This window comes from Zingiber officinale, chromosome 7B (assembly GCF_018446385.1).
Source record: "Zingiber officinale cultivar Zhangliang chromosome 7B, Zo_v1.1, whole genome shotgun sequence".
NCBI classification, from domain to species: Eukaryota; Viridiplantae; Streptophyta; class Magnoliopsida; order Zingiberales; family Zingiberaceae; genus Zingiber; species Zingiber officinale.
The window spans coordinates 1,428,592-1,438,547 of record NC_055999.1 but is presented as its reverse complement, the minus strand read 5'-3'; the positions used below and the strand labels follow the sequence as shown (position 1 = coordinate 1,438,547).

Here is a 9,956-nt window from a genome sequence, read left to right as displayed (position 1 = left end):
GAAATAATCGGTTCAAGAATAAGATAATAATGAGAATAATATTTATAATTATGCCAGGATGGACAATTTATTTTTTTATAAAAACATGACATCTTTATTTTGAGCATGAATCCTCTAGTCCGTAAAATGTGAATTAGAGGATGGGTCTGGTGGAGAATGATGAACCCCACTTATTTTACAGTGAAACCATCACTCTTCATCAATGATGAAAAATGACTCATCTTTGATCCGTGTTTTGGGGACTAGAGGATCTTAGTTGCTTTATTTTTTTCAAAATAAGATAAAATTGTAATTTAAATATTGAAAATAAAATAAAAAAAAAAAGATTTGCATCAAAAGGATGAGTTTGTAAATTAAAAAATATATATATGTAATTTACATTGTCAACCCATCAACCAATCAACGAACTCATAATCCAAATTAGAAAAGCTACCCGATACAACAATATTTCTAACTCCAAAATCAGAAGAAAAAAAAAGCCTTGCACCTGCTCCACTACTGAACCCTGCAGTCATTATTCCTGGATCGGTTTTAGGAGATCCCTATCGTCTTGCCCAGAAGCCACAAGAACAGACTAGTTTCGAGCATAAACACTGTGTGAAGCCATGTCCTATCCACTGTGAACCCAAATATTGTAATCCCTGCTCTGTTATTCTCCAAGTACGTCACTGCGATCGACAGAAAATGTAATTCGAACACCAATGAACGTTTTAATTCATCAGATTTCAGAAGAAAAAGAAATGGAAGTGTACCAAGTGCTTGTCTCTGTTGAAAGGAAATGGTGTGCGCGTGCGTCGGCACGATCTTTGTGTCTTCGAGTTCGTCCTCCTCGCTGCCTCCTTCTTCGTCGTCGTCCGAGTAGTCGTCGATTTCGGCTGCGGGCAATTGGGGAGTGGACGTGGAAATGGCTCCACAGGGTGTCTCTGGATCGATGGCGTAGGACTCGATGGTAGCGCAGACGTGCCATTTTGCTGCATGGCTCGTGAGTGCTTGAGCTTTGTGGGTGATCTTGGCCGCGCTGCGCAAGCATGTGAGTAACCCGGTGACGAGGACAATTGAGCAGAGCTGCGAGATTCGAAGGGAAATCGATGTCGGTTTCGGTGCTGGAAATTCTAAATTGGGGGAGAGGAAGGGGAGGGAGAAGGGGAACTGACCGCGAGCTCGCCGGTGTTGAAGAGATTGTCGTCGGAGTGCTGTCGGGTGGTGACCAAGACGGCGGCGAATTGGCTGGCCGTCACCATCGCCATGCCCGAGAGGATGAAGCCGCGGAATCGGTGGCTTACGACCTTGAGCTGCCGCCTCAAGCGGAGGTGCTCCTTCAGCACCGGCATCACCTCCGATTCCTCCTGGAATACGGCCGCGAATTCCTGCAGACGCAGGATGTGGAGGTGGCAGACGGACCGGAACACCGCGCAAGCCACAAGGAAGCTCGCCGCCCGGTACGCCCACGACGTCAGCTCCAGCAAGCACGCCACGCACCCTGTCGCCACCGGGTTCTTCCAAAAGGGGATCCGATCGGCGCTGAACGCGTACCACCAGATTTTGTAGGCCACCTCCGCGGCGAAGCAGGACGCCAGGAAAAGAGAGAGGAAGCGAAACGACCTGCGGAGCTGGGCGGAATACGCCGCGCGGACGCGCGCGCTCTGCGCGGCGACCTTGTCTAAGAAGATGAAGCGGCGGAGGCCGCCGCTACGGGTGGAGGCGGAGAGGGAGATAAAGGAGAGGGCCGAGGCGGCGCTGAGGGAAAGCTGGACCACGAGGTCATAAGGGCGACGGTGCGGACGGTAGGAGAGGACGAAGTGGGACACGGCGGGGACTGCCACTCCGAAAACCAAGAAGACCACCCACGAGACCACCGACCGGCCGGCGTTCGACTGGTCGAGGCACATCCACCGGAGGCAGGACCGGAGGCTGCGGATCTCGTCGCTGTCGTCCATTAGAAGCGATTTCATCGCCGGGAGGAGCGGCGCCGCCTCCCTCCTCGTCATCGCAGCTGGCGTGTCCCTCGAATTGCGCAGACGAGGTGGTCGACGTAGAGAGCAATCCAAGCTACGATGCGCTCACAAAAAGGGGATCAATCGGATGAACAGACGACGAAATTTTGGTCGATCTTGAAGACGCAAGCACGATGAGTAAGAACTTTGCCGGCGAGGGAGGAAAAGGATCGACAGTGATCCAGCACGGCAATGGAAGAGGAAAAGAGAAGGCGTGGCGTCTTCCGTGATAAGCTCTTCTGTTTTAGTTTTCTCTGATTAGTTGAAAATAAGCGTCGATGACGCGTGACGCAGCAGAACCAGAGCTATCTCTTTTAATTGATCATTACACGCGTCACACGGTCAAATACACATAAAAACAATGGAGTCCATATTTTTAGAAAACAGCTGGAGGCTTACCGTATGATATTTTTAAATCGAAACTCTACACCTTTGAGTATGCTCCTTTTTTAATATTGATGTGGATGTATCATCGGACATTAGTGAAATTAGAGGGATGAAAGGGGCATTTTCGAGGAAATACACTGTTCACCAGGAGGGGCCTTCGTGTTCTTCTCCCCGGAGATCAAATCTTCTATCCCGAAACTCTCCATGTCCTTCTGTCCCACGCAAAAAATGACACCGACTCATAAGAAACACGTGACGAAGACGGAAACCACCTATAGGGATCGGTCTGTGGACCGATCCACCTATAAGCTGATCGGTCCACAGACCGATCAGAAGCCTCCCAGACCGATCAGGATATGTCCTGATCGATCCAGCGGATCAGTCTGCTGACCGATCCACAACACTGTCTCAAAACGACACTCCACTCGTGAGAAACACGTGACGAAGGCGGAAACCAAAAGAGCGATTCGCTGCCTGCACCTCACTGCCTGCATTGTGAGACAGTGTGTGGATCGGTCAGCAGATCGATCCGCTAGACCGATCAGGACATATCCTGATCAGTCTGGGAGGCTTCTGATCGGTCTGTGGATCGATCAGCCTATAGGTGGATCGGTCCACAGACCGATCCCTATAGGTGGTTTCCGCCTTCGTCACGTGTTTCTCACGAGTCGTGTGTCGTTTTCTGCGTGGGACAGAGGGACAGGGAGAGTTTCGGGACAGAAGATTTGATCTGTTCTCGCCGCCACCGCGAACAAGAAGGAGAGTTTCTGCTCCCTTTCTCACCGCCACCGCCTCTCCCTCACTCCAACGGTCACCCAGGTCAATCCTGAGGCATGTCATCTGGGACGATGATCAAGATTTCTCAATTTTTAGGGGTCCCAAATTTAACATGCATATATAATATATATTATATATATTTAGATTGTTTTAATAAAAACTTAAAAAAATATATTTGATTGGATTATTTTAATAAAGATTCAAATATATATATATATTGTTGAATTATTTTAATAAAGGTCAAAAAAAAATATATATATATATATATATATATTTTCTATTAAAATTTAAGAAAAAAATCTAAAATAGAAAAGAAAGAAAAAAAAAGAAAAGTAAATGATCCTTTTTTCTGTTTCCAAAATTTATTTTTTATATAATTCTTTCTTTATTAATTTGTTTATAGAAGATATAAGACTCTAAAGAGTAAAGTATGAATCTTGAATATTAATTTTCTCCTTTTTTCTCCTTTGAATCTCTTCTAATTAAATTAGAAAAGATTATTAATTTTAGTTTCATCAAAATCATCATTCATCAATATATAAACTTATAACGTAAGTTACCTACTCATCTATATTTTTTCTTATTATCAATATTCAATATTGATTTTTAATATTGTATTGGAGTCAATATTTTATGATTTTTTTTACAGATTTAAAAGAGTTTAAATAAATTATTCTAATTTTAATCATCATAGAATAAGTTATATCGATTGTTTTAAGTACAAACCAGATTTTATTGTTCTTTGACTATTATTTTCATTGCTTATGTTTATTTCATTTTTAGCTTTGTTCCTAGTTTTGTGTGTTTTATTTTTACACTTGAAATTTATAATACAAACATGTTTCTAAAAAAAATATCAATCTTGGAGTCAGAAAAGAAACAAAAGAAAAAGAGTGGAACAGATTATTAAAACTCACAAAGGTGTTCTTCGTAAGTTTTTTAAAGCTAGCTCTTCAATTGAAAATTCAGTTGATGAATTGCAAGAAGAAAGTTAAGAAGAACTAAATGATCATGTAACAAATGAGCAGCAATCGAGTAATCAAGAAGAATTAAATAATCATGCAATCAACAAGCGGAAAAAATTGAGAGAAAATGATTATTATAATCATGCAATGAATGAGCAGGAAGAATTGAGAGAAAATGATGATAATGATTTGAATGTAAATGACTTGACAATTTTATGTATTGAAAATGAGGTGTTAGAAAATTTTGATTTTGAAGACCTTAATGATTTTACTTCTCAAAATGCTAGAAGATATAGATTTTTTCAATGATTATTTCATACTTATTTTTTTTATTTGTAGGTATTACACTTTTTTGAGAAACTTAGGAAACATATTTTGTATTGTGTTGCATTTTTTAAAAAATCTTAAGAAATAAATTTTGTATGAAGTTTATCATATTTTAAATGAACTATATTGATTTTTATGTTTTTCTATTAAACTATATTCAAATTTAAGTTAGTAAAAAAATTTTATATAGAGGTTACTTTTCTCTTTTCGCCCAAGGGCCCCCAAAAGTCAGGGTCGGCCCTGCGGCCACCGCCTATCTCCCAGCCCGTCACGCCACCGCCGGCTACTCCGCCCAGTTCCTCAGCGGCCTCGAGGCGGACCTAGCAGTCGTCCTCGTGGCACTGGCTGTACAGGCGCAAGTCAACGTGCACTACCTGATCGCCCACCTTGCCGGCGTCGACTTCCGCCTCAGCTTCATCTGCTACGACCTCCAACTAGCCCTCGTCGAGCTTGTCGTGCCTCTACTCCTCACGGTCGCCTCCGCCGTCACCTTTCTCGAGATTCTCCTCCTTCCGATCCAAGAGGAGCAAGGAGCGGCCAAGAACATGCTGATCGCCGGGCCTCTGCTTTGGCTGATGCCGGCAGCCTCCAGGGCCCTAATCCACGCACTAGCTCCCTTCAGACGCCGCCTCTATCAGCTGACCCGCGCCCTCAGCCGGTTGCACAGCGCCACCGTCGTCGATGCATTCCCGTTGTCGGATCCGACTTGGCAGCTTCTCTTCATCCCGCGACTCCTTGTTGACGACCCGTCACAACCACCGTGTGGCCCGGCATAGTAGCCGGGTTTTCACAAGAACGCCGACAGCTTCTCGCTGCCGCCGCGCCAGTCGCTCTCATGCGCGTCGCCGGCATCGAGGGCTGCCTTTATGCACTGGTGGCACTACCCTGGCGCAGATGGCCTTCTAGGAGGCTACAACCCTCGGCCTCATCGCCGACCATCTCCGGCCATTACTGTATTCCGGCCTGCGAGCCATGATTGTAGTTAGACTACACATCGTCCTGCGGATGAATATCACGTCTGGCTCTGAGTCGTCGGGCCCAGCTACTCAGTTGATGGGCATTTATCTATTCTACAGGGTCGCGACGACTTGATCAGCATCACGACCAGGTCATCGATCTATCCGAGAGCGTCCCCTGGGCCAGGATATGTTACCGCACTCATCCTATATTTCTTTTATTGTTCTGCTATTATTCGACTGCTTATATATTTGTGGGACCCGCCTCGAGCATCGGGGTACCAAGGATCGGGACAATCCGGTCGCTGGCTACTGGTACTGTTGATCAGAGGACATCAGGCGACTTGGTCGGGTCATGGAGATACGATCAACATTCCAGACACGTCACACCGACGGTTTCATCTTCTCAGATTCTTGATAGGATCATATATCTTATGTACTTGTATTAGTAATTAAAAAATAAATAATAATCTCAGTTAGTCTTATTAATTATTTTTTAGATGATCGATCCTACGAAAGTTTTCTATTGATCATCAGGATAAATCAGGAAGCGCACACGACGATCAACCCAGAAGTCCAGTATCTTTTGATTATATCTTTATTTAGAGAAAAATTCCTATAAATATTTGTATTAATAATTAGAGATAATAGTTAATCGTCATTCATAATTTATGTTTTCGTATCGACTGAACCCATTAATAAGAGTGCTGGGATGCACAAATCAATTTTTACTACACATATAGTTCTATATGTGTTATCTCCGTGCCAAATTAATTAAAGGAGGACAGTTTTATTATGATAAAGAAGGGGGCAATTATTAAAAAAATTATTTCCACTGTTATGTTATTTAATAGTCACCTAACTTTTTAAACTACATTTAGGCTACGTTTGGTTGAGTATAATATAATATAACTTGTAATATAATCAAATTTGTAATGTAATGTAATCTTGATTACATTACTACATTTGATAATTTAATGTATGTAATCTTTGATTACAAGGGTGATTACATTCTTTTGTTTTGTGTCTATTATTTTTTATAAGCAATGTAATTCGTAATATTATTAAATCACAAAAATATCCTGCAACCTCTACCGACGATCACCGCACCTCTATCGGAGCTTGCAGCAACCAGTGGCCGCCGTCGTTAGCCTCCTCCGCCGGTCGCAGCCATCGGCAACCGCTGACTGTCGTCGATCGCCGACAACCGACGACAACCGTCGGCGGCTAGAGGTGGCTGGCGGCGGCGATGGTCGCCGACGGACAGCGGTGGTTATGGGCGGCAGCAGTGGTCGTGGTCGCGCGACGGTGGTCGCCGGCAGTGGTCGCTGGCGATGGTGGTCGCCGGCGGCGGGGGCGGCGAGCGGCGGTCGCGGTGGACTAGAGGCATATTCGACATTTAAATTTTGGTTAAATGTGATCTCGTAATGTAATCGGATTACATAGTATATAATTTTGATTACAAATATAATTATATTTTTTTTATTTGGTGTTCATTATTTTTTATAAGGGATGTAATTCATATTATTACAAAATGATAAAAATATCCTGTGACTTGACGACCGACGGTAACTGTTGGTCTCTTGGCGACCGATTAGAGGGGGGTAAATAATGTTGGTACAGTAGAACCTGATTGCCTAAAAAATTGTTTACTCAGTTCGCCTACTCTCTATTTATAGAGTTTTGATAGTAATGGACAATAAATTATAGTCATTAATAAAAAAACGATGAAATAATCCTAACCGTTGAAAAAATACCCAAAAAAAACCCCCAACGGCCATGAACCGCCGGTTCCAAAAAAAATTTGCGACTGAACCAGCGGGATGAACCACCGGTTAACCGGCGATTCGCCGATTTTACAGCATCTGAACCGGAACCGGCCCGGCAAGTTGTCGGTTCAACCCGATTACGGGCCCAAGCCGAGTCCATGCCAGACCCCTCCCGGGGTCGGGTCTATCGACCAGTGGCTCTCAATTCGACATGGGCACCAAGCATCGATTGACGAAGCAACCAAAATACCTATGGATTTGAAGAATTGAAACCCGAATATAAGAAGGAAAGCTCAGATCGACTCCGAACCACTAAACACCTTCCAGTGCGAACTGACCAAGAAGAAACTCAATTGGGTCGAGTGATCGATCTATTTTAAAATGTAAAAGAGCTCTAGGACAAGCTAATCGAACTATACAAGGGCATCAACGATGCGAAGGTAACAAAAAGAGACCTCTTATTAAATTCATTATTCAATATTAAAATATAGGATGGAGAAATGACAACGCAACTCAACGTGAGGATCAAAGACATCCTTAATGGTATGCACCTTATCGGTCACAAACTTCAAAATTGGGACATTATAAGATATGTTTTAAATTCGTTTCCCTTGGATGCGCTGTGGGCATTCATAGTGGATGTCTATAAAGTTTCGACGAACTTAAATAAATTTAAATTAGATGAACTATTTTGTGAACTGGAGCTGGATGAACAGACTAACTCCCAAAAGGTCGAGAAAGGTGTAACGTTTTTTGCAAGTTCTGTAAATTAGACAAAAAACAAGACCAAGTAAAAGGCGGAATCTGAATCTAACTCAAACTCGGATCTAGAAGAGCAATTGGTAAACATGGCAAGGAGAATGTTCACCAACAAGAAGAAGGACTTCAGCACAAAATACCTTCAAAAGATGATCAAGCCCAACATCAGCAAGTCAAGCATCACCTGCTTTGGATGTAACAAAAAGGGTCACTGCAAGCACAAGTGTTCAGACATCAAGGATGATAAACCCAAGAACCTCAAGAAAAAGAAGGCACTCGAGGCAACTTGAGATCAGTCATCTTCGGAGGAATCAGATAACGACGAACCAAAATACAACAACTATCTAGCACCGATGGCAACCAAACGAGAATTGGAAAGTGAATCGGATCAAAACGAAGAGTTAGAATACAAATCGAGCCACGAGTCCGTACTTATTTCCAAATGTTCCACTAGAGTAAACTCTATTATAAGCTAGCTCTAGATTTTTTTTTAAATTATTCTTGTCTATATAAGAAGTTATCTGTTGTTGAAAGTCAAATATATACACTTGGTAAAGAAAAATAAGGAACTAAAAGAACAATTTAAATCAAACCCAACAACTAAACCAAATCAATCTAAAAATTCAACTCAAGTTGCTAAACTTGAAAAAGAAAATTCCACACAAAAATCTGAAATATTAAATCTTAAAAGCTTACTTAAAAAATTTACAACAATATCAAAAACCTAAACTTATACTTGGATAACAACGAGTTGTATACAATAAATCCGGACTAGGATACAAGTCCAGCTCTACAAATAAAACATTTACATCATATTTTTGTCAAAATAACAAATAAACTAAAATTTGGATTCCAAAATCTTGTCTAACCAAGCAAGTAGAACTCAATTAATACAATATACCTAAAAATAAAATTCAATACCTAAAACCAAATCATAATAAAGTCAATAATTAAAACTCAACCCCAAAAACAAAACTTAAACCTACTAGTTCAAATTCAAATCTAAAATATAAAATAAAATCAAAAACTAAATTTAAATCAAACAACTACAAATTCAATTTAAACTCAAAATATAATCAAGTTTATTATAACTATAAAATAAATTGACATAAACCTAAAACTTAAACTCAAGTTCAATAATTTAGGAGGAGCCACCAAACTAATTGATATCTCTAAAATAATAGTTTACCTAGCTAGGTAATTAGGACTAGATAAATTAGTAACTAATTTAACCTGACAACCAATACTAGAGAAGTTTGGGATGGTAGTAGGTTAGGAAAACTATGTCTATTGGAAGAATCATATGTGTTCGACCCAGTGCATTTGTCTTAGTGGAATTAACTGAAGCTACTCTTACCAATCTAAACTGGTTAGACTAAAGTTTTATATTAAGTTCTTTAGGTAGGACTATTTGAAAAATCTTGAAGCACATGATTATTCTAATGATATCCGTGTGACTCACCATATCCTAGAAATTTATTCAAAAAATATATGCTTGATTAACCCAAAGCAAAACTTTAATCTAATACAAGTTAAACCAACCCCTAAAAATTGAACGTAACTTATCTCAGAAAATGATATGATACCTTTGTCTGAAAACTTAGACTGAATGAGATGATTAGATTAAATTAAATTAGATAGATTAAATTAAATTAAAATAAAATTAAACTTAAACTTAAACTTAACTTTAACTTAAAATTAAAATTAATATCCTAACTTACCTATCATTAAACAACTTAACATATTCTAACTTCTACCTATTTATAGAAATCTAAGTGGATCTTAGATAATGGTTGTTCCAGACACATAACTAGGGATCCACCAAATTCATCAAATTCAAATATAAAAGTTTAGGAACAGTTGCATTTGAAAACAATGACAAACTTATGGTAATTGGTATAGATAACATTGAACTAGAGTTTAATTTCATTATTCATTAAGTACTATTTGTTAAAAATTTCAAATTCAACTTACTCAGTACTGGTCAATTGTGTGATTCAGAGTATAAGGTTAGGTTTATAT

General features: G+C 40.5%; 1 protein-coding gene across 2 annotated transcripts; it reads right to left on the bottom strand.

Moving 5' to 3' along the window:
• Positions 1–393: 393 nt before the first annotated feature.
• LOC122004953 lies at positions 394–2,250 on the bottom strand. Of its 2 annotated transcripts, XM_042559827.1 has the most exons (3): positions 1,155–2,247; positions 753–1,065; positions 394–668 (listed from the first exon to the last, which is right to left on the bottom strand). In XM_042559827.1, exons 1-3 carry the CDS (start codon positions 1,986–1,988, stop codon positions 532–534), a joined length of 1,284 nt encoding a protein of 427 aa, XP_042415761.1. In that variant the 5' UTR covers positions 1,989–2,247; the 3' UTR covers positions 394–531. The 2 variants fall into 2 exon arrangements, with proteins under 2 accessions (XP_042415761.1, XP_042415759.1); XM_042559825.1 differs by having other exon boundaries at positions 394–1,065; positions 1,155–2,250.
• Between the last annotated feature and the right edge of the window lie 7,706 nt (positions 2,251–9,956).